The 25,925-nt window shown below is 37.3% G+C and overlaps 1 protein-coding gene across 25 annotated transcripts in view; it reads right to left on the reverse strand.

The window, feature by feature from the left end:
• Positions 1-25,925, reverse strand: part of ANK2 (ankyrin 2) — a 767,321-nt gene that overhangs the window by 79,656 nt on the left and 661,740 nt on the right. For 20 of the 25 annotated variants that reach the window (XM_077142481.1, XM_077142485.1, XM_077142502.1 and 17 more), the window contains 9 exons: positions 25,395-25,493; positions 19,428-19,625; positions 16,497-16,595; positions 15,872-15,970; positions 11,274-11,471; positions 7,539-7,637; positions 6,723-6,821; positions 3,134-3,232; positions 2,109-2,207 (listed from right to left, as the gene is read on the reverse strand). In XM_077142481.1, the coding sequence (XP_076998596.1) occupies positions 2,109-2,207; positions 3,134-3,232; positions 6,723-6,821; positions 7,539-7,637; positions 11,274-11,471; positions 15,872-15,970; positions 16,497-16,595; positions 19,428-19,625; positions 25,395-25,493 (1,089 nt within the window). The remainder of the gene's footprint in view (positions 1-2,108; positions 2,208-3,133; positions 3,233-6,722; positions 6,822-7,538; positions 7,638-11,273; positions 11,472-15,871; positions 15,971-16,496; positions 16,596-19,427; positions 19,626-25,394; positions 25,494-25,925) is intronic. The other 5 variants (XM_077142483.1, XM_077142501.1, XM_077142499.1 and 2 more) reach the window with 1 other exon arrangement.

The raw sequence follows: 25,925 nt of genomic DNA on the forward strand, positions 1-25,925 counted from the left end.
GGGTTTTTTGTATCCTCTTGGAGCAAGATGTGGTAGCGAGATCTGGGAACTTGTTTAGAGATTGTATTTAGAAAGTAATTGCTACTGTTTTAAATATAGAGCTTTATATTTAAAGTCATTTGTTCTGAGCAATATTTATGATCCCAAGATCTCTCTGAAACTGAATATGTAAGATGCAAAGCTATATTGTTATTATAGAAGAATTTATTTCCTTAAAAAACAAATGAAAACAGAGATCTCATACGCAACTCCCACTACACTGTAAGTTATTTGTGGGATGGTTAATGTTTTAGCCACTGATGACTTCAGCATGCAGCACAGAACCCAGCATATATTTTACATAAAATAAATATTGAAGGAATCGGGGCGGGTGACAGTGGCTCAGCAGGCAGAAATCTTGCCTGCCATCCTGGAGACCCAGGTTTGACTTCTGATGCCTGCCCACGCAAAATAAATAAATAAATAAATAAATAAATAAATAAATAAATAAATAAATAAATAAATAAATATCAAAGGAATCGGTTAATGAAATGAATGGAAAAGCAGGTCCAAGACAGCAAAAAGATGAAAAGTTTGCCATCTAGTGGTAACTTGATAAGAATGGGCATACAATGATTGCCAGAGCACAGAAAAGGCAATAAAGTTGAAAAGTAAAAAAATGAAAAAGAAAAACCATGATTGACTTCTAAGGACAGACATGCGCTTGGTCAATCTTGCTGCTGAAAGCTTCATTTTTCTGTGATGTTCACATCGTTTCAAGAACACCAGATAAAGCGACATATGTGTATATGCCCTTAATATGAAGATTTTCATGGTATAAGAAATCATATAGCAAAAAAAGGCATTAAGATTCAGAAATGTGTAGTGACCCATCAGTATGATGTGAAACAGTGACATGATCCATTTTTCACATATATAATTTATGAAAGCTCTGCTTTAAATCTTTAAAAATATTGTGGTGTACTGGCCAAGGGTTTTATGATTCTGCCTGAGAAAACAAATGGTGTTGTTCCCTCCCATCTAAATTCAGTCCGTGTCCTGCAGTTCATCAATAAATCATACTCCACTCTGTTTAACATTTCACATCAAACCAGTTGCATTCCATCTACCTCAACGTATGTCAACAGGGACTTGAAGAACACAATTCCTTTCTTTTTTCTCACATCTTACAAAAGAACTAAGCATTCCCAAACTCTGTATGCATCCGCCCTAGCTTGTGGCATTTACTAAATCCTCATTAAGAATTTTTTATTTGTTGATTTATAGTCTTATTTTCTCTAAGGAGCATCTAAGATTGTACAGTTTTATTTTTCTACTTTACAAAGATAAAAAGTTGCTGCTCTCAGAGTTCATGCTTTAAGGTAAAAAGTTAATAAATAAATGCAAATATAAGAGCATTTCACTTTCAGCTCTGAGCTCCCCTTTTAGGAGGCCTCTTGCAAGATTGGCTCCAACTGAACTGTGTAAGCACATTAGGACTCATTTTCTCTAAGAGTTTCTCTGGCAAAGGCCAATGATAGTCACTCTTCTCTCCTAAAGAATCAGCAGTGGTAGCCAAAACAGTGAAAGTAAAGATTTTTAAATATATACTCATTCCCAATACAGGCACAGTTTCACATACAAAGCCATGGATTCCTGTTATGAATACAAAATAATTAGAAAAATAAGGATAAATTGTCCTCATGGGAGCACATTTGGACTCCATGTGCACAGCGTTGGGGGACCCCGTCTTTCCAGAGGCTGGTGTGATCTGGAAAGGTAGGAAGTTTGCTGTGGAGTGTTCTACACCCTTGCCAGCGGTAGGTGTCACACACAACTAAAGTAAATGGGCAGAGGGAGTCAGAGAAAAATGAACTCAGTCACAGAAACAGGAACGGAATACTACATTACACTCACACATTGCAAATGGATATGGATTGATTAAAAGAAGCTAAAATTCCTGCCCTAGTTGTGTGAAATTGCATTTACATGTGCATACTTCTCTCTATGGGCCACCATACAGTCACCAAAAGAAGTCCAAAACTCAAAGCTAAAACATTTTGTGAGTGACAAAGTTTGGGAAATGAAATCTAAGGCGACAGAGCAGGAGGGCAGCAGCTTTTACTCACCGTGGTGGTGGTGGTGACCTCCTCGGTGACAACCTTCAGGGTGTCCACCACAGAGATGTAGCCCAGACGCTTAGCAATCGCCAGGGCCGTGTTACCATTCTGAAGACAGAGTGAAAGAGAGAAAGAGGGAGAAAAGTGAGGGAGAACTGTGATGCGAGCCAATGAGATCACCAGCTGCTCTGCATGAGCCAGCATTTCCTTCCAAAACAAGGCACAGCTTAGGAAAATCACTAGTTTTTACCATTACATCTAAATCTGTCTTTGTAACTTCTTCAACTGTAGCCCAGGTCACCATGGAAACACAACAAGCTTACATCTGCCTGCTCTTCCTAATGAAAAGCACTTGATGCTTTAACCCTAAGGTTGTCAAATATCTCTACAGATACTGTATTGTGCTTATGCAAGTGCCTCCTGAATCGAGGCTGATGCCTCCAGAAACTATTAGCAAGTGCGAGGCTACACTGATTCCTCAATCGAAGTCAAGGGGCCATCTGCTGCAAGTGAGATGTTACCTTGGGGAGCACAGTAACATATTTCGCTACAGCTGTGCGAGAAGCTCACCAGCAGAAAAGTAACACAAGCAAGCGATCCGGGCTCCAACCCAGGCGGCTCGGGATCCCGGTTTGTTTAATTGCGCCGCTCAGTTTACATTGCAGTGATTGCACATCCCAATGAGCTTTGTCGAAACCAGCCGCCCGCCTCGCCTCGGAAACGGCTACTTTAAGAAGGCGGGGTGGGCGGGTCGACTCGGGCTCTCATCTGAGAGCCAGCTGTAGACCCAGCACGTCCCAGCAGCCCCAGTGGGGAGCGCCTGGTCTCCAGAGGGGACACTGCTGGGGCAGCCCCCTCCCCCCCCCCCCCTTCTCGCTCCCGGGCAGCCCCTCCGACTTCAGGAGAAGCATTGCAGCTGGACTTGACCAGCGGGCGGCCGCTTATCTAAGGAGGATGCGCTGGACGAGAGGCCACCGGGGCAGGGGAAGAGGAGGGGCGGCACGCGGCGAGGGGGCAGGGGGCGACTGCCTTACCGCGGTGGTGGCGTTGGGCCTGGCCCCGCTCTGGAGCAGGACGTTGATGATGTGCGTGTGGCCCTGCTGAGCCGCCTGGTGCAGGGGCGTGTAGCCATTCTGTGGGCAGGCGGCGGGCGCCGCGCAGGGGGTGCGCAGGGAGAGGAAAACGCCGTTAGATTTTTCTCCGTCTTACATGTTTGGGGATTTCTTAGTTTTGTCACGAAAACGTCCATATCGGAGCCCAAATAAACCCCCCAACCCATTTCTCAGCACCAAACACTGCCTCACGTCTTATGGTCTGGTCAACCAAAAGAGATTGGTTTAGGAAACAGCAAGATTAACAGACTTCTATGTATAAATAAATATTTTAAAGTTATATGTCTGTATACGTATACATATATTTAAATATATATAATATATTTACATTTCTATAAAATATAACAGCTAATGGTTATATTTTAACCATTAGCATTAAAAGTGGGTGTGTTGAGAGGAGATTTTTAATGAGGATAGGAATGGCAGTGATATCTCTGGCAAACGAGGAAGAGTAAAATCGCTTTTAATAAAATAATTCAGAAAATTGCACAAACTATTGCTTGTTTCTCATGATCTTCCTAATAATTTACCTAGCTTTAAGGATTCTAAGTCAATGAAAGTAAATCTAAATTTTTTAGTCCTTTCAAAGGACAGCTTTAGTTAAGAAGAGCAGATGTACACTTAAAGAGCAAAAGATTTCCCTGGAAGCTGAGTGCCCCTTCCCACCTGATAGAAATATTTTAGAAAAATCAGGTACCTTTATCCTTTCACCAGAGGTAAGCTCTGTAATCCATGATGTGTGAGATGTTTATTGTTAAAGTTAGTGCGAAGCCAGGCTTGCTAAAAACTATAGCCAGTGGTAGGTGTGGTCCCATATTCTCATTAATTTGAACAACTGTACTGGAATTCTTGAAGGCACAACAAAACATTATTAACTACCATTTATTGAGTATTCATTTTGTGGCAGATATTGCCTTATATGTATTGTCTCTTTGAATCTGCACTATCACTCTGAAAATTAAGGTGTTGGTACATGGTGTTTCATAAATGTTGACAAATGAGTGAACAATTAATTGATGGCATAAATCAGTACTTTTATCCTCATTCGGAGATGATAAAACTGAAGATAGCTGTTGAAGGGACTCTGCTCTCAAATCAGGTAAGCCCCTTGTCCATGGACATTTGAGGAGAATAAAGTGATACTTCTTTTCCTAATTATTCTTCCTTTCCATTTGGATTATAATGTTCTCTCAACAAAATGTAGTTTATATCTTCAGTATCAGCCAATTTCATTCATTAAACAAGCATTTACTAACCACATGCTTTGGGCTAAATTGCAAGCACTGTGTTTATGTAAACTAATGATGTCTAGGGAACATTCTTGCCCTCAATAGCTCACAGTATACTAGCCTTCAATGGACATCAGAGTCAGGAAAATGACCCCCAGGTCTGATTTATGCTAACTTTTACTTGCAGCCTCTCTGGTGCAGGAAAATATTTGCCAGGAAAATCTGGAGCAACTCAAAAGCTTTTGCATGAAAATTTTGGTTGAATCTTAACTATCGTCTCATCTTGACCCAGTTCTTCCACCAACCACTAGAAAATCCCTGAACCCCTCTACACCCCAATTTTCTTATTTGTAAAATGGAAATGGACAAGATTTCATGTATGGTGAAGGATCAAATAAGTTGTCCATAAAATTCTGTTTAACGATAAAGTTTTATGAGAATGCTAGTGAACATTAGTGTGTTTTTTGCCTTGTTGAAAGCTCTGTAATCTCTGTAGTTTATCTTATAAAGGTGAAAAGAAAATTTCAACTACAGCAGCACATGCTATAGTTCCGAATCCTCTGCACAAGTTAAACATTATTAACAAAATCTGGTTTGCTGATGCAACAGGCTCTTATTCCAATTTTAACCAACTAGTATTTCCATTAAAAAGCCACTTTTCCAAATCTTTATATCAAGTCATGAGTGTTTGAGGAGCAAAGGCAATATATATGTTTACATTTTCAAAGCAAATAAACAATTCTATAACTATGGTTACAGCAAGAGGTAAAAGCAATTTCCTCTTCACAGAGTTCATTCCATGTGGAGAAATCTGAAAAGAATGTCCTTTGAGGTATGTATCTATCCTGAAGGTATAGGGTTCCAAATGTAATAGTAAAACTACACAATTCGTGCTAAGAAAAAAAAATCTGAAATGTTAAAATGAGATTTTTCTCTCAAGCTCATAAATGCAGGCCAAACCTAGGGGAGACCATTGATGTTATCTAAAAATATATCATTTGTCTGGCTTCTTAAATATTTTAAACATTTTAATACCCAAGCACAAGAAAAAAATATGGTAAGCATTTTTAAAGCCCTGCCAGCTGTGCAAACAAACAACCCAAAAAAACAAGTCATCATTGCAATGTTACATTTATGTATTTCAGAAAAATATTTGTATTCCAACAAGAATGTCTTTCTTAGAGTGCTAATATGTGAGCTGGCTGACTCAGCAAAAAAGGAACTAATGCCTGACAATTCATATTTGAGCTCTTAATTAAGTCTCAAAGTATAGTTTCAGGAGAACTTAAGTGATTGGAAACTAGGCAGCAGATATTGTTGCTAGAATCAAATTAGGAGCTTGCATCTCAAATGTCAACAGTGTTTATAATTTTAAAATAACTTCATATTTTAAATTAGCTTAAAAATATGCTTATGTATGGGAATGATTTTGTTTCTGTTTCTCCTAAGAGGGTATAAAAAGCGAGACTGATTTACAAAACTTTTATATATTTCTAATTAGTACCATCTTGAATGTTGGCTGTGAAAACTAAACGTGTTTGCACTAGTTCACTTGAGCCCACTCACGTAGCTGTAGGTTTCTGATAAATAAACTTATGAATATAACATGCAAATAAATATATTTTCTTAGATAAAGTAACCTAGAGTTTCAAGTTATATCACTCAAGCACCAGTGGTTATATTATGCATTTCCCGTCCCCTTGAATGGATTTGAGACCACAGAAGTGCAGTGTTATGTTCTGACCTTGCTTTTCAGCACAGGACCCTTCAGATGCCATCTGGGATCAAGTCAGCTCTGCATTACACGAGAGAATTTCCACCCAGACCTTACAGACCACTGCCTTGCTGAGCACGACCATGTGATGTTCCCATGTGACAAGAGTTCAGTAAAACGAAAGGCATGCAGTCTACGCTGCCTGTTTGTATTTCCTCATTGGGAATGGGTAGAGTGAAGCGGGGAGCCACAGCCCTGAAACAATTCTGCCAGGACATCAAAAATGTCGACCAGGCTTGTACTGTATCCTGTAGTAAATTAAGTCTGTGCCAGCTACTTGAACTTCATAGTATAAACAATTCTTAAGCTAAGGTAGCTGGCTGGCAAAGGTTATTAGAACAAAAAAATCTCAAACAATTATAAAACCATAATCATTTCTTAGAATTCACCTTAGAGCAACAAAAATAATAACAAAAAATATACTTGTAGCTATGGTGAGCTAGTGAAGAAGTCAGATGGATGAATCCTTTTACTTATAGAAAAATGAAAATGAGAACAAGAAGTTTACCTTGGTTTTGGCGTTGACATTTGCTCCCTGCTTTAGAAGAAAGTTGACCATTTTCACATTTCCATAGTGACAAGCCACTATCAAAGGAGTGTAACCAAGCTGTAAAAAAGAAAACAAAACAAAAACAAAGAGGAAACTTTATCATTCGACTGGTTAGTCCTCAAAGGAAAGAGGATTAGGTAGAATTTCAGATATGGCAGGATGGGTTGAAATTGAATTTGACTGTACTAACATTATTTAACAGAATTTACATGCATCCTGGAGATATAGATACAAATAAAAGAAGATCCCTAACTACAGGAACTTAGCAGCAAGATAGCTCAAACTGTGGGTGACTTAATCTGATGATGAACTAAGAGAGCAGAACAAATAATATGAACTGAAACAGAAGACAGAGACTGACTCTGCTAGGACCATCAAGACATGCATGAAGCATGTAACAGAAGCTGAACTTGAAGAACAGGTAGGAATTTGATGACAGGGAAGGAAAGGACATTTCACGGCCAAGGACATGGAAGCAGACAAGTACAGAAAAGAAACAGCAAGTCATCAGAACTAGCTGAAGTATTAAGGGGGAGGGTAGACCTAAGTCTACAAAATTGAAGTCCTTCAATAAACAGTCCTGGCACCATGTTGTCCACGCAGAGATGCTGAGCCACTGCAGATTTGTGAGGAGGACAGAGTCATGATTAGGTTGTGTTTCAAAATGGACTCAACAAGAGGGGAAGGCTGGACTCAGAGTGTCCAGAGTGTGAGCTACTAGGTATAATCTCCCAAGCCAGCACGTGTAACAGTATTGGCAGCGATTTGCTTTACCTTTGTGTGAGCATCCTGGTCAGCCCCATGCTTAGTGAGAGTATCAGCAACACTGACTTTGTCTTCCTGGGCTGCAAGGTGTAAGGATGTGAGTCCACTCTACAGAAAGAATGGAAGTAAAGGAGTACAGTTGAAGAAGAAAATGGATTCCATCATCTACAATATCTTGTCTTGAAAAAATACTAGAAAAGTCGTGGCCCCTCCCCACAAGCTGTGTTTTGTTTTTTTTTAATCTAAGACACCCTCTCCAAGTTAAAATGACTTTTCATCTAAGATATACTTTCTGTTAATCAACACTTCAAGTAATTTTCTATTTTGAGTGCTTATATAATGATGTGAGATTTTAAAATAACTCAGCTAATAGGCTTCTAAACAACATTTATTACAAACCCATCTGGTCTCTTTCTGAATCTTTTTGTTCACTTAAATAATTGATTACTTTATAACCACGGAATTAATCTATATTTTCATCAATAAAATACAGCAAATGAGTTCAGAAAAAATTTTTTCCAGTACGCAAAGACAGTATCATTTATATAGCATCCTAAACTGGCCAGTTTTATCTAAACTGTTTGGCATATATACCTCAAGGAAATATTTTGTTGAATTGAATATGCAATCAAAGTACAGTTAAGAATTAATAAAAGATGAATGAAGGGAAGGGAAAAATAGAGAAATAAAGTGATTTATTCAATCCATATTACAATCCATATTGCTACATGTGCAGGTAGCTTTCATCCAATAAAGTTGAGATTTTCAGAATATCTTTAAAACCTTAATCATTTGTTTGTTTAAATGCTATCTTTTCTATTACCTTTCATATACTAGGAAGTGTTTTAGGAATTTGGAATATAGCAGTGAACAAAAGTTTCTGTCCTCATAAAGTTTATATTTTACCCTACAGTTTGTTCATACCATATGTTTTCCTCTGGTACTTTCACTCAAATACCTAGTGTATTTATCCCCTTCCTGTACATCCTGAAATGCTGAGCCTGCCCCCTTCCCACCAATTCATATTCATTGAAATCTACCAGCCCTGAAGCTTGCTTTGTAGCCCAGCTTGCCTGCATTATCAGTTAGGTGAGCAACCTAAGTTATGTTCTTTAGAATTCATGTTCTTTTACCATGGCGATATATCAAGAAATCAGGAGTGTTTTGCCCTTTAAAAAGTCAGTGCTACTCACCTACATAAATAAAAACTTTCTACAATTAGAGAGGAAGTTTTACATTAGAAAACTGGGGGCTTTGTGATTTTTGGCACTCTGGTTGAGTTCAGCTTTGAACTTCACGAGCTATCTGGGTGAGATGTAAGACATATCCTTTTGCATTAATATTTCATCACCTCTAAACAAATATTACATACTCTTGTAAATAGTATGACTATCAGGACAAAACAGAAGACTCTGCCTGCCTCATCTTGGTTTACTCCATATTAACATAGCAAATATAAAAATATTACTCTCTGAAAACACAGCAAGTTTATTTAAAATATTATTGAAGTGATCATAAAATGAAACGATCATCAATTATCTCAGGGAAATTTTTTAATGGCATTTTAAATATATGTGCTGTTTTCTACTCCCTTTGCAGAATGGACTTTCTAGAATATAAGATTGCAAACTCTCAATTGGTATGAAAATCCTCTACAGTTTCTTTTGGTAAACTTTGCATACCCAAATCAAATTATGCAAAACTTCTAATAAATCAGATAATAGAACATATTGAAGGACTTTTCAGAAACACAGTTTATTTTCTGGTAGACTCTACAATTGGTTTTATTTTATTATTACATGGAGATTTGACAAGGGATGTAAAAATAGTTTAGAGAGTATGAAATCACTGATTTCAGTTGGTCTTCAATAGGAAAAGAACATATCTTCTTTTTTAAAAGCAATAAGTTTTATCACGTCTTGCTTCTTACCTGAGATACTTTTATAGTTGAATAACCTTATTATAATACCAACCAAAATACAGTATGATAGGCATATAGATATATAGATTTAATACAATGTGCTATTGTTCAGATATGCCTGAACACACTCTCTTAAAGTTTTACTCTAATGACAAATACATCATGCCTTTGTCTTTAAGGCACCACCCAAATCTAATACTGAAATCATTGTTATATAGGTAACATAATTCATAATTACTTTGTGATACAGACTTGAATATTTTCCTCCACTGGTGAGCATGCAACTCAAAAATTCTCATTCATTATTTGTGAACTGACACAAACTTTGATAACTCTCTCAAAGGAAGTAATATATTTAGAGACAGGGAGGATATAACAAAGTAATTTCAGCTATGTACATATAATTTTTAGGAACTAAAATACTACCATAAGAAACATTGCATAAAAAACTTCATGAAATAGCTAGGATTTTCATTCTATTCAAAGTTTTGCTTGATTTGCTTATAGATTTCTTCTGCTTATTTTCAAATGCAGATTCACTTTGCATAAACCCTGCATGCCTCTTCACCTAATATTATATTAAGTGAACTATTCTACCGCTGATAGAAGGCCCACACATCCCCAGGAGGGTTTAAGACCATCTGAATGGCATGATTTCAATGGCCACAAGGATGCCCACATCCTAAGCTTTCCTGTCTGGCTGACACGGTGAATCCCACCATCAGACTTCATCATACTCATTCCTGTTCAAATGCAAGTATCTTTGGGAGGGTGTCTTAGTGTGCCAGGGCTGCTGTGACAAATACCACAAACCGGTTGGCTTAAACAACAGGAATTTATGGTCTCACAGTTTTGGAGGCTGGAAGTCCAACATCAAGGTCTGGCCAGGCCATGCTTTCTCCCGAAGTCCGCAGCATTCTGGTGAAGGCTTGAGCTCTGCCTCTGTCACATGGCGATCTCTGTCTGCTTCTCTGGCTTCCTTTTTTGGCTCCTCCTACCTGACTGTGTTCAGATCTCCTCTGCTTATAAGGACTCAGCCGTAATGGATTAAGGCCCACCCTCATTCAGTTTGGCCTCACCTTAGCATCTTCCGAAATCCAATTTGCAAGTGGATTTATGTCCACAGGGCCAGGGGTTAGGACTGCAACAGGAGGCGGGCATGATCCCCAAATAGGGAAAAAGCTATTATCAGTTCTCACCATACTTTAGGGTCTGTGAGGACTTTTGATAGAAGAATGAGAAGTGCTTAACTGTAAGGGGTGGACTGGAGCACTTCTGAGTGATAAAGATACAGAACAGGATTCTGGAGACAATCAAGACAGTATGCCTATCAGATTTTTCTGAAGCATACATGCTAACCCAACCTATTTACAAATGTTAGTAAGACCAATTTGCAATTTATTCTCCAAAAGTACCAATTAGCCAACAGTGAGCTATAGAAAACACAGTATCCATATACTTGTGGAAAATCCTAAGAAACTTAATTTGTGCTAAATCCATGCCATGTGTTACAGGAGCATCAAAAGATCTAAATTATGAACTAATTTATAAATAGAGGCTCCAACTTTTAGTTTTTCTGCAGCTGGTTCCAAGTGAGGGTATATCTAAATGTAAAATGGATATACAGAGAGACAGAAGGACAGAAGACAGACAGATATATATTCCTGACTGTCATTTTATTATAGTTTAGTAGGGTGATTAAACCAAGATAACATATCCATGTTAGCTTCTAATATATTGTTTCCTTTTGTTCCAAGTTATTTTTTATTGGTTTCTGTTTACATTCTTCCAAAGGACTCTTGACTAAAGCAAAAACAGAGTACCTTGGTTGACATGTGGATGTTGGCTCCCTTATCCAGAAGCAAGGTGACCATATCTGTGTGGCCCTCCTGAGAGGCCAGGTGAAGTGGAGTTACTCCTTGCTTAGTCACAATGTTAGTCTCTGCTCCATAGTTCAGGAGTGTGGAAGCAATCTGCATTTGATTCTTTTTGGCAGCAATATGTAAAGGAGTATAGCCATTCTGAAAAACAAAACAAAAAAAATTAGATACACATAAGCTTAGCAATTGCCCCAGTACGTTATCCCTGAAGGACGTAATCTTTAATTAAAAGAAAAATTTAAAGTGAGCTTATAGTTAATGCAATGTTGCAAGGCATACCCTTCTATTCTAAGAAAGATAAAGACACAAGGTGGTCCCGCATTGAAAAATCCCCTCATTTTAATATTGGTTCTGCTTTGAAAAGCATCATAAAACAAGCCAGATTTCTCTTCTACATGACCATCCTTTAAAAACCTGAAGATGGTTTTCTGATCTCCCACGTGTCTTGCCCTTTCCAGGCTATATTTCTCCTCTTTTGTCAACTCTACCTGATAGATGCACCATTTTCATACTGCTCACCATTAAGTGTGACCTCTGCAGAACTGATTCCAGTTTGTTGTCATTATTGTTCAATTGTGCTCCTCGGAACTGAATGCCATACTTTGAAAATAGTTTTAATTGTACAAAACAAAATGGAATTTTTTATGATCTTATTACAACACTCATACTAATACGCTTTTTGTTGGATCAGTGGTTTATGCTCATTTCAACAACTATTTTCTGAATACTTAACAGAAATACAAGGTAGTGTGATAGATATGGGATTACGAAGGTGAACTAGGCAGACGTGATCCCTGTCTTTTAACTACTGTCCACGTGCTATGGCTGATGTTAATCTTGTGATCAACTCAAGTCCTGGATTTTCCCCTCTATTCCACAACCTGCTACCTTGAAAGTAGAAATATGAGGCTACTAGTTTTATGGTGGAGCTTGTGGAAAAGACCAGAGAAATTCTTATTTTGCTTATAAGAGTCAAACCTTAAAAATCCCATATTAGTTAGAAGCAAAAAAGAAAAGGAAAAAAAATCTCTGGAACAAGTGTAAGTCTGGAACTTATATTATTATAGTTCCCTTTATTTATCAAATCTGGTAGAATTTTTCCTGTGATTAAAACAAAAAACAATGTTTTTTCCAATAACTAGAACTTTCTAAGAGAAAGACAGCATAATGATCAGTGCTTCTGGTAAAACTACCCTAAGAGGTATTTTTACATCACACTATTTCATGAAATCTAACTGCAAAGTGAACCAAAAAATAGGAAGCAGTTTTGAGATTTTCAATGTCTGTATGTGCTCTCATCAAATCTTGATCTTCAGATGACCCTGCATTCTCTTTCTACTCTGTCTACATATCTCCAAGCAAAAATAAACATCTATCTCAGACAAACAATATTTCTCTTTATTACTCGTAATGAAGAAAACTCAGAAGGTCTCCTTGGAAGGACAGGCTCCAGGTACTTCAATTCCTCTAAGTAACATCCCACTCAGTTTTAATGGGCCCCATCAAGTACAAAGGCACATAGATTTTGGTGGCTTCTGTACATTTTGGCATCTTCTTTTGTAGTACAACGTGTCTTCTTCAGACCCAAACTTCCCCCATTCTTACCAAGATCAGGTAAAAATCAGGTATTTGTTAATGAGACAAGAGGAATAAGACAGAGAGATTTTAGCAAAATTACACAGGAGACCATCAAAGAGAGTGTCAGTTTTGGCAGTGTAAGAGGTTTAACTGTCGAGATCTTGAGTCCACCACACCATTTAGAGTTGAATTGTTTGGAACCAAATAATGAACAACCTTTCAAGGAAGACCAAGAGAGGTTCTGGCAACAAGAAGCAAAACTGGTTCCAGGGGCCAAGGGACTGGGTATGTGTGTGGAGGGGAGGGTGGGGAAAAAATAAAGGGTACAGAAGAGAGAATTGAAAGTGGAGATGGGAGGAGTGGAGCGCCTACCATCCAGGACTCTCTTGGAGTCACTCCAGAGCCAAAAGCCCATGCTCATTGACAGGCTGGGGCAGATGAGTGGGGGACACTGGAGGAGCTTTTGCAGAACATGGGACTGCTGTAGACTCCAGAGTTGTGGACACTTGCCCTCGGGACTTAGTGTGTGTGGCTAACAGTAACACTTACTAACCTTAACAATAGAGGACAGAGGTGAAGTCTACATTTGTCTCTCTATTTTGAACTTTTCTCATGGGTCTTTTTAATTATTCACTTTGTACTTATCTTCTGTTAATTTTGTCAGAAAACTTAACATCTATATATACAAGATCTTAAATATCACATATATGTAATCTATATATAAAATCCTCTCTCTCTTAAGTAGAGAGGGTCTTCTGAGAGGAAACCATGTGTTTTATTGTTTTATCTTCTACCAAGTGTCTACAGTGTGTACTAAGAGTTTGCACATGGTGAGAGTTCAATAAAAATATGGCGAATATTCGTTTGAGAGTAATCAGAGAACCTACACAATACTGTACTAGACACCCCAAAGATATGCAAATAAATATGACATGATACAACTCAATCCCCGTCCTCAAAGAGCTTATAATCTAGTCAGAAGAGACATAAAATAAATGCAGAATTGATAAAATTCCAGAGGAAAATGTATAAAGGCATAATAATGATAAATGTAATTATAAAAAAATTTCCCATACTTTGGCATTTAAAGTATTTTATCATAAGCTAGCTATTGGTATCAATAAACTGAGTTATTACCTAGGAATAATTTTAAGGTGTTAGCATTTTGTTGTTTTTATTAATACAGGTAATTCAAGTTTGTGAAGGAATAAAATCCAGATAGCAAAAAAAAAGATAAAGAAATGAAATTATCCATAGTCTACTTATAGTTAATATATATATAATAACTAGCATTAACATTCTGAGGTATACCCTTTTAGGCTTTTCTCTATATGTATATATTTATATGTACAAAATTAAATTTATTTATATTACATTACATATAGCATGTGTATATATAAAATATATGGTATTATACATAATATACTTTTACATAATATCCCATTTTATTATTATATGGATATTTAAGATAGACATGTGAGTATACATATATGTACATATTTACATAATAAAAGTTGAATAATTCTCCACTGCTTCAGGATACAAGGAAGCATCCTGGTTAAGGTAGAGGCTTTACCTCTCATTAGTCATGCAGCTTTGGACCAACAAATTAACACATTTCAAGCTCAGTTTCTCCTCTGTAAAATGTGGATCATACTATAAATCTCATACATCATGCTTAAGGGATTACTGTGAGAGTAAGTGAAATAGTGCATGTAAAGTGCTTGGCACAGTGTTCGGTCCCTAAATGGCAGTTGCCGCTGTGGTCCTTAGAATGGCATCTAATAGAGCATGAATATTTGCCAACACAATAAAACATTTTTCTCTTTAAAATAACCCTAAAAATTAACATCACAATTATTGTAATCTAATTACTCCCTACATGGTATATAACAGACAGTGAAGAAAAATAATACCGACCCAAATGCATATTCGATAGCAGGAGAAATGCTCCACCTCTCCCACTTCGAGAAACTGATGAAAGCTATTGACCACTGCTCCAAAGAAATGCACATTAATGTGCTCAGACTAGGTCTCTAAATGGCATCACTGGCTCCGTGAAACACCCACATTTTGTGAGCATGTCAGAATGTGCCTGCCCATCAAATTACGGACTTCCTCTGACTAGGCCCTCAGAAAGGACTTTTATTAGGTGAACTTCAAACATGGGAAAGTGCTTATTCTGGCTATTAATTGCCCAGAGGATATAAATACATTCATGGTGATTTCTTAAGTTCAGGAATTTTTAAATACATCACCCGTTTGCACATGTGCAAATGAGAGTGTCTTACCTCTGTTTTATAGCACCACTGCCTATACTGGAGAACATGATACGTTCTCAATACGTTTGCTGAATAAATAATTGAAAATGTAACTGATGACTTTATGTATTTACGGCATTCATTTATGTTTTCAGTGTAATAAAGGAGCAACTTAAATGATGGGATGTGCCCTGCCCATAGGTCCTGCTCTTGGTTGGAACTATTTTGGACACTGGTGCTAGATATACAAGAAAAAGGTATCCTTAGTCCAGGGTCTTATAAGGATCCATACTACAGTTAATACAAGTGAAACATTTAAAAAACAAAGCAACAGAATAGTTCATAGACCAAAATGAAAAATCTGAGGTCCCTGAGGGAATGAGAATCCAAAGCGGTACATTACATCCTAACATGTAGGGGAGAAGGAAAAACGTGTACTGCCTTAATTATGTTTCATTCCTCAAAACTCAGACTTCAGCCTCTGAAACTCTGAATGTGAGAATAAAGTTCATGGACCTATCCTATAAATATCTGTGAACGCTTTAAAAGTCCTAAAAAGCTAAATGGAACCACAAACACACACACACACAAAGGCACCAAAAGCTACTATGACCAGCACACCCTACGACGTGCTTCAAAAACAATCCCAGGAGCTCTCACTTTACAGTTCCGCCCTCCGTCCTTCCTTTCTGCGGTCCTCACCTTGGCAGTGGCGTGAGGGGAAGCACCCTTCTCCAGTAGCAGCAGCGCCACCTTCTGGTTGTCATAATGAGCAGCAACATGCAGTGGGGTAAGGCCATTCTGTAAAGGGTGTGTTCAAGTTCCAGCATTAATACATCAGTGTTAGCTGCCCTGAAGCTACCAGGAGGAATGGACACTAATATCGGTTAAGTCCATGTTAATAAATTAATTAATATAGTCAATAAAAAGAATGGAAATAAACAAATATGCAATAAGTTTCAGATTAAAACCTTAACTAGGAAACGACAGGTTGGGCTTACAATTAGTTAGCAAAGTGCATCTTGCTTAGGACTAGTCAAGTATAACAAGGGATGGTCATCATAAAGCACTAAAATGCAACATAAGAATTATTACATTAACATTGCAGGGAAGCTTCTTCATATAGAGAAGTTCTAGGTCCTGTTGTGACAAGATCAAAGCACAGGGCACAGCCCAAAATGCCTTCTCCATCACGTCTGTTTCGCATAGTGTCATCGGTTGCACTCATTCTTTTCAGAAGAGTGAGAAAAATATCATTAAATAGAGATCTCCAGATCTTCCAGATCAACTGAGTTACACGACTGAAAGACGTTACTGAAACTTTTACCTTCCCTGCGGAATCCGCAGCAGCACGGCGTTGCAAGAGAAGCTTTGCTACATCCAGGCTTCCATACTTGGCTGCCACATGTAGTGGAGTAAAACCTTTCTGAAAATGTGAACAACAGAAGTGAAGCTTAGCATTTCTTTTCATGATTTCCCAAGAAAATCGTTTTTATTTGTTAGCATATTAAGCTAGCTATGTTGATTCTCCATCTGTGAAAAATACTGATAGCGATAAATCTGTTTGCCATAGACAAGGATTAGGGTAAAGAATGAACTTTAACATACAAAAGCTTGGTTTGAAAGACGGAACAAAAGAAATTTCATTTTATTGGAGTTTTATGTCTGGCATTTATAAAAGCCACTAGTGTCAGAAAACTGGCTCTGATTGGTGAGTTGATTTTTTAAAAAAGTCTTTTTCTTGCCTCTTAAATTACTAGAACAGAGACACAGTTGCTTTCTCTCCTTCCTCCTCTTCTCTCTTTCTGTCCTTTTATAAAACCTGAATTCAGAATTTCTTCATTTAAATTTTAGGTATTTTGGTAGCCATAATAACAGATATAATTTAATTATTTTTTATTCAATTCCTTTGTGTTTTCTGCAGAAATAGAAAAAAAAAAAAGTGCTCACCACTAGAAAGCACCTCCCATCCTGGCTGCTGTCTCCCTTTCCCAGAAGACCCACACTGCATAAAAGAGCAATTCCTTTTGTAAAAACATTCTACTTCTAGCATGATGTTGGGCTGATTAATGCCAGATTCTTAAATACACCAAAGTTTTAAAGCTTTTTGACCAATTGCTCTCCTACATATGTTTTTATGTACAGATCCAATGCCTTGTGTGTCTAACTAATAGCCACATGAGCAGTATGTTGCAAATACAAATCTGTGGGCTTAGGTCGAGAGCCTGGCATATTTCCCACTCTACAATCTCAAAACTATCCTCTTGGCCAGACAGTTTAACCTCTTGGTATTTTGGTACTACGTGGAAGAATTCTAAATCTGACCAAGGCCTGTAAAACAAATGAGTCTGAGAGGTACTCTAATGGCTTACCCTTGTGACTATTATGCCCTCATTGTAAACACAGATTATCCCTCAAGAAGCAATATTGCCCATATCACAGCATTACCAGACACATTTTTTTTTAACTAACATGTTGTTTTCGTTTTGAACATTTGGTATTAATAAGCCCTTGGAGGAGACTGAATATTCCATTTTTTCCCAAGTGTGGGACAAATATAGGAAGTATTTCTTCTTTCTTGCATTAGTCCATATAAACCAGTATTTGTTGGTATAATTGTCCTCCTTTCATTCAATACACACACAGATTGGGGTGACACTCTGGAGGAAGCATAGTTCTTTGAGACAAATGATATGCTGAGGGGTGAAAAACAACAAAAACTTTTCCTTAAAGTCCTGCTGAAATACTGATCTAACCCCTTTACAAATACAGGAACTCTTATTAGACAAAACTAAATAGGTTCTCCACTGCAGAATCACAAAATAGAGGTTGGAAAGCATCTCTTGAGTCAGACATCTCCCTTCTATCCCTATGTTAATCTCATCAGGGTTTCAGTTACCCTCTGACATTTATAAACACTAAAATAGCTTTAATGATGATGAGTCAACAACTATTCAGAACCATAGTCCCACTGTTAAACTGCCCTTTTTATTGTTTCTTGTATTTTGCTGCACTAATATACTAAGGTTTTAGGTACATTTTAAATCCTAAAAATCTTTGGAAGACGAAGCACCATGTTTTATTCTGTTTTTGTGTTTTCATATGAATTTCATTTATTTATCACCTCAATTTGATGAGGCAGACCTGGTCTCTGTTAGGTTGCTCTTATTATATTTTTGTTGTTTAGTTTCCACGTCCAGAAAAAATCTCTTAAACTTCAGATTCTCAGAATTTGAATACTCATCCATTTTCTTACTGAAACTTTTTTTCACAGCTGTAGGGAACCAGATAAGCCATAGCAGTGAATTTGAAACATTAGCTTAGTTAATACTTTCAAACTTCCTTCTCCCCTAGATGCAGTATTTATGCCTATTTGTAATGTGTTATTTTGTGTTATTATTATTATGTGTAGAATCACGTTATTATTATTCCAAATCACTGTTGTATTTTTGGGAATGAAGATATACCGAAAGCCCTGCAACAAATTAACTTCTTACAGGCTTGAACGTGGCTCATTTTCCTTTTCTTCTGAATAAGCCCAAATTCTTCTGCTCCAGTTGGCTCAGTGTTCATTTTTCATTCTGAGTACCCTTGAGTTAATGATTTCTAAATAGAAAAGAATTACTCTGCCTTATCTTGAAATTTTGCACATAAGTAAACTTCAGGTTGTTGTATATTCTTTGTTACGTGACAGCAATAACTAATATAGTGTTATTGTCCAGACTAGCTCTGCTTAGACACTGTAAAAAGTGCAGCTGGTAGAGTCAAAATTAGAACTCAAGACAGGAATGAGAATGCCAAATAGGTGCTGACTGATGCTAGGGTTGAGAAAATGCAAGTTTAACTAAAGTGAACTTCTAGGTAGGACTTTCAGTAAAAATAGTTTTGATGATACAGCACAACATTGTCTTCCTTGCCAGCAAAATCAATTCAGTGTATTTGAGAACCTTATTTTTTTTCCTCATGGGATGCATTATAGATTATATAATGGGAAAGGATGAGAAAGTAGCCTTTGTTTTATGGAAATTTGTTTTACTTAAAGTACTAGAAAATTGGACTAGAAACAACAGAGGTATTTATTAATTAGTAGAATGGAATTTAGTACTCTTATTGAAGATGCTATATGGCATCCCACAGTCGCCTCTGATCATTTAGTCAGAGGCCTACTGGACACCTACCTCCCTGAGACTACGTGTGGTGGAGCAGCAGGGAGCTGGCTCGGCATTAGTCTGCACTGCCGTGAAACCATTCCACTTACCTTAGTAGCTAAGGAGTGGGCTGCTCCTGCTTCCAAGAGGACTGAAGCCACATCGACCTGGCCTTCCCTGGCAGAGATGTGCAGTGGTGTGTACCCATTTGTAGTGGCTGCATCGGGATGAGCCATATGTTGTAGAAGCAGCTGGACAATTTCTGTCTTACCCAGGCGGGAGGCAATATGCAAAGGTGTCTGTTCCTCCTACAACTCAAGTCAAGTGAAAAGTTAGTTCTGGGACAGACCAAACTTCACTGATAAGATACTTCACTTGAACATTTCATGACATCTCCTAGGAACCTCTAAGAATCTCTACCCAAAAGGAAATTATCATTACTCTGACCATGGCTTATTTGACATTTTAGTATAGAGGTAGCATGATTGGTCATAAAATCTCCTTTAGATATTTTAAATATACATACTTCTGGGGGTGCATGGGTAGAATTCTCGCCTGCCATAGAGGAGACACGGGTTCAATTCCCGGTCCATGCACTTCCCAAACAAACAAGCAAACATATAAACGAGAAACCAACCAAACCAGAAAATTCGACAAATGATACTGAAATAAGGGGATAGTCACATGGAAAAATAAAGAAATGTGACCCCCACCATATGGCATACAAAAAAATGTACTTCTGTGAGCTTGGTTCTTGTTTTCTGGGTACCCAAATAAGGTTGCCACTCACTAAGGCTTCAGCTCTCATTTATGTTTAAATATAAACCAATTCATGGTTTTGAATAAAAAATAAATCTGGCCCAGAAGGCCTAAAACCTAGATTTTTGTCCAAAAGCTTTCACTAAGAAACAGGATTTGTTCTGGGAAAGTGTACCAAGAGAAAAACTCAGTCCTTACTCCCAGCTTCAGCAAGATAAGAGTAGAAATGCAGGTCATTTTCTTCAAGGAGAGAATTATAGATAAAGAAGATACATAATCTGATTTAAAATGACATTCCAGTAAATGTTGCAGATGAGTCTGAGACTTGCATCAATGACTTTAAGAGTGAAATAGAATTCTGGCAAGAAACAAATTGGGTTAGCTATTTGCAATGTGCTTTTCATGTAAAAACAGAGGAAAGATACAGCAGATAAAAGTGACAGGACAGGCATGTTTGATGAGGCTCAAGAAAAATATGTGGTAGATGATATTCTACTAACATGTAGTCAGGAGAAACGTCTTCAGTGTTAGAAAACCAGGCCAAACACTGTGTCTTGTTAGAAAAAGAAATTGTGGCTAACCTAGTGATGAAAAGAGGTATATCTTTTCAATTTGCCAAAGGGCATGTCAAAATAAAAGTGAGGAAGAAAATCTGGGACAGTTTCCAAGGCTAAAAGAATGGAGAAAAGATATAATAGAGCACAGAGGATTTGTTCAAATAAATGCAGTGTCCCAAAGTTATGAGAAGAAACAGTATTAAGAGTGAGTTCTAAGTAGTAATGGGATAACATTGTATGAATTCCAGGGTGATTAGAAGTAAATTATAAATACTACCACTAATATAATTAATTTATCAATACTATTAGAGTTTGATGAAATGTACAATTTACAAAATTCTTGTATGTATGAACATACATACAAGATCTTTATAATAGGGCGGGCCACGGTGGCTCAGCAGGTAAGAGTGCTTGCCTGTTATGCCCAAGGACCCAGGTTCGATTCCTGATGCCTGCCCATGTAAAAAAAAAAAAAGATCCTTATAATAGGCCTGAAAGGAAAGCATAAAATGTGTTTTTACCCCATTTTCCAGTTAAAGAGAGTAAGAAGAACTAAATGATTTCTCCAGGATGGTCCAGGTATTAGCTAAGTACCCGAGTAAACTGTCTATTATTACATCTTGGCTCTCAGATCAGAGAATACAAGGTACTTGTTGAAAAATTAAAGTTAAGCAATGATATGTCTTGCCCACTTCCCTAAACTTTTGGTAAAGTAGTTTTTGCAAACAGAAGAGTGAGAACATATACATTTTGCTAAGAAAGTCCTTTCAACCTGTAACCAGGACCATAGACCCTTTGAGTTTCGAGCAATCAGTTCCAGGTTGAATTGCAAAAGTTGACTTTGTTGCCCCAAGAGGTAATTAAAGCCAAGGCAAAGAATTGGGAAAGTGCAAAAACAAGACTCATAGGGAGAGTTAGAGAAAGAGAGAGGCTTGATTCCCCAGACTTCTTCCAAATTTCAAAAGCAACAATTCCGTTATCATAAAGCCTCATTGACTGCGATACAGCCTGGCCCAGGAAGTAGGTGAGCTCTGCTTTATTACTCTGGCCTAATGCTTTATTTTGCTCCAAGACAAGCAAATTGTGCAGACTTGTTGAGCTACATCTTTTAGCAAGAGACAAATATTAATGGCTGGCACAAGGATTGAAGACTTGACAAAATGTCTGCTATCAATAATTAGCTAACAGAGTTCCCAGGAATGAATCTACTGGCATTTAACTAAAGTTTTAAGTAAGTTTAAGGTCAGGGGCTCTGTGATTGTTCAGTCTGTAGAATCAAGAGCAGGTCCCCATCATTGTGTCACACAATGTGGCACTTAAGCAAGAGAGCTCCCAGAAGAGCAATTCCTGGCTCCCTTTCGGTTACGTCCATGGAAGACACTAGGCAAGGAAGGACCTTCCTGACATCAGGGCACTGCAGCCCTGCAGGATATATTTCAGATTCTTGAATGGAGACTAGAGTATGTGGCTTCTACTTTTCAAGTGAGAGGTAATGTTAAGATTAAATGATTTTTCTTTCATTGTATATTAAGAGTAGACAAAAATATGGTTTTGCCTCATGTTTTTATGACCGTAAATTGTTATTTCTAAACCCGATTGAGAAGACTACAGACTACCCAAAGATCTGGATCTCGGAGATCAAGGTAGTAACTGATGCCATTTTAAACTATCTTCCATTTAGGAGAGTGTGAATTAGAGAGCAACAGGACTGCTAAGAGAGAGGATGTTCTGGATTGCATGTATGTAGGTATGTGTACTGGAAACCAAGAGGCAAAACAGAGAAGGTATGTGTTGATTTTTCTGCCCAGTGCCCGCTACAGTTTTCTTCTGGGAATAGCATGCTCCTTCTTTGGGAGAACAACTCCATGTGGTTCTAGAAGGGTTTCAATTATCTTATCTCACCTCCCATGGCCACATTAACTGTCTTGGGAGAAAGACCTGATCCATATCCCCAGACTAGGGATCAACTTAGGGAGGGAATATGCCCAATTGGAATCCCTTTCCACAGTGTTTTGTATGAATGGAGAGAAGGATTCTCTTCGTATCCAAAATGGAAGATGATGTTAGCAGAGAAGAGCAAGTAGAGACAGAAAGAATTATAGGAGGAGGAGAAAAAGGAGAGGTGGAGAAAGAGGAAAAGGAGAAGAAAAATGAGGAGAAACCTACAAAAGTATTTGTTTCCTTAGATTCAGTCTTGCCTGAAGTCAGAAGTTTCATCTTTGGACTTTTCAGTACTGTAAGGCAGTAATTTCCCCTCCTCAACTTTTTTTGGCCTAAGCTAGTTTAAATGGGTTTCTGTTTTAGCAACTGAAACTATTCTTATGCAGAGATCTACTGTTGAAGAAGCCAGCACACATCTCTTAAGCAGCAGATATACAAGAGAAGGAACATAATATTCAATTTGAGAGTATTGAGCGGTAGAAAGAGTATCAGATTTGGAATCTTTTCTCTTATCCTTTCTAACCCTGTGAGCTCAAGCAGATCAGCATAATGCTGAATTTTAGAACCCTAAACCACAATGCCGTAATGTCCAACCTACAACACAGGATTGTTCTGAGTGTGGAATTAGACAACATATGTGAAAAAGCACTGTACAAATGTTAAACAATTCCGAGTTTTAGGGAAATATTAAAGGGTTAAATAAAAACCACAAACTCAAGCTGATGGTATAATTTAAAGTAGAACAGATGAAAAGGAAATACCCCTGCTCCTTATAGCTCCAAGCACAATTCCAGGGGTATCAGTATTTCCTGGGAGCTTTGTTAGAAATGGAAATCAGGCCCCACCCCAGTATCACAATGAGCATTTGAACAGGATTCTCAGGGGATTTTTTATGTATATGGACTTTCGGGGAGCACTGTTCATTTATAAAGTATTTTCTCTATCCACAACTGGAAGGATACTGTAGGAAAGAGATTTGGACAAGATCAAGAATAACTAGTAGAGCTGGAAAAAACTAAAAGAATTGCAGATCAAATTCAATATCTAAATGAGGAAGAATAAAAAATTAATAGATGTTTATTTATACATGTAGACCACGAGACTAAACGTAGTTATAAAAGAGAACTAAAACAAAAGAATTGATAGAATCTGGGTATAAAATAAGTAAATGAACAAATAACTAAATAGATGTAGTATTTCAAAGGAAAGAATCTGTAGCTAGTGGCATTTTTGAGGTAGGGGTTTCAAAAGGTATCCAAAAAAAGATATTAGGTTATAATAATATGTTAAATAAATTTAGAAAAAATGTCAGAGATTCATGAAAGATTAGCAAATTTCTATTAGTAAGAGAACCAATTAAAATTTGAACAGAAATAAAACATTAAGAGGTTATATTTTAAGAGAGAGTAAGAGGAAATCCCTTTATTATTAAATATGGATGACAAAAATATATGTGCAGGGACATAATCACTATTCTGGTAAAAACAGTGATGCTCATGATGCTCAGAGACTATTGGTTGACCATATTAATGTTTAAAAAGCAGCTGAGTGCCAGGCAGCCTTAAAAGAAAAGAAGAAACATGCCAAGGCAGGGGAGGTTAGTGAAGCGGTTTGAATAAGGAAAACTCTAAATGAAAAGGAGCATAAATTATTATTGATAAGCCACTACTTGTATAATGGATGAAAGATAAAACCTAAAATGATGAATAATGTAAGGCTGCCCATGCATCATGGATTTTGCAGGAAGGTCTGTGGGACTTGCTATAAGAAAATGCTTATATATTTCACAAAGTCAGAGAATGTTAAGGAAGTCTAGAGAAGTTTTGAGGTCTCTGTACCCTATGAAGTGAAATGACTTGCTCAAATCACTAACAATTAGTAGGATTTCAACCAGATGTTTCCAATTCAGTGCAACATTATTTCTAAAATGGAATTGTGATTATATGACTCATACTGAAGTGAATTATACCTTTGGTATATCAAATATTGAAGACGAAAATTATTTAAACATGCCATGGGAATTCCAAAGATACTAGTATAAAAGTCAAAGGAACAATGTGGAAAAGGAAATTGAAGATACAATACATATATATATATATCTATATCTACAGATATCTATAGATACAGATATATATATATCTGGGATATTCAGTGCAAAGGAAAAGGTGAGAAATGAAATTCAGAAGTGAAATTTTAAAAAACATCAAGAAGGAAACTTAAGTCTGGTGGAAGTTAGAAGTGATAAGAAACAGGATGAGTCTGATCAAATTTCTAGTGCCAAAACCTTTCTATTTTTGAATAGTAGAAATGCAGAAATGCCCAAATAAGTTAAATCAGAATAACAAAGAAGTAAAGTGAAATAGATGAGGGAAAAGATTGACATTTTGAATATATTTTGCTTTTAAGTAACTAGTAAGGAATGTTTGTGACAATCTGATTAGCTTTGGTGGAAAAAAGTTAATTTTAATAGGTATAGCATTTATATAGTATTGGTGAAATTTTAAAACTCACAAAGATTAAGTGGTATATGTAACAGGGCTTTCATACATTAAAAATATTAAAATGTAAGTCAACGCTTTGTTTCCTGGATGATAAATTGCACATTTTTTCAAATGCCAATATTTCTGAAATTGGGTGCATTTTTCATTGTGTGCATTTACTGTAATGTTTCTTTTTCTACCTGGAAATCTTTCACTGAATTCATACTTTCACTCATTAATCCTCAGCATCTCCAAATCAAGGAAATGACGGATAACACCCTCTCTTAAAGACGGGAATCAAGCGGTAGAGTGGAAGAGAACTGGGAGCGCCAGCACCTACCCTGGCTCTGGCATCGACAAGGGCACCGTTTCTCAGAAGGCATCGGACAACTTCCACCTGCCCCGCCCGGGCCGCCATGTGCAGCGCAGTCTCCCCACGCTGCCGGGAAACAAAGATTGTTGAATTATAAATCAATGAACTGCTCTGGGTGGTAAAGATCAAAGTTGTCCTTTTTGTGAACTTCAGCCATATATCCAAGGAATTAAGAAATCTATATGAAAAAGCATAATTATTTAGTCTAGAAAAATATAGCTTTGGACCGTTGACATATCATCAAGGATAAAACAAATGTTTACTGATCTTATTTCTTTCAATCCATGACAAACCAGTGAAACTTACCCAAACACCCAAGATGCTCTGAGGTTTAACTTTACAAGCAACCTAGCAGAATTTATATTGTTTTTGGTATTGAAGTTATCTTTTATCCCATAGGCCTAAAGTCTGTCATTGTCATACTTAACTGTGCGTCACACCTTGATCCCATTTTCATGAAAAAACTCTACAGGCTGAATGCCAAGTCAACACATTGCA

The sequence above is a fragment of the Tamandua tetradactyla genome, chromosome 24 (assembly GCF_023851605.1).
Source record: "Tamandua tetradactyla isolate mTamTet1 chromosome 24, mTamTet1.pri, whole genome shotgun sequence".
Taxonomy (NCBI): domain Eukaryota; kingdom Metazoa; phylum Chordata; class Mammalia; order Pilosa; family Myrmecophagidae; genus Tamandua; species Tamandua tetradactyla.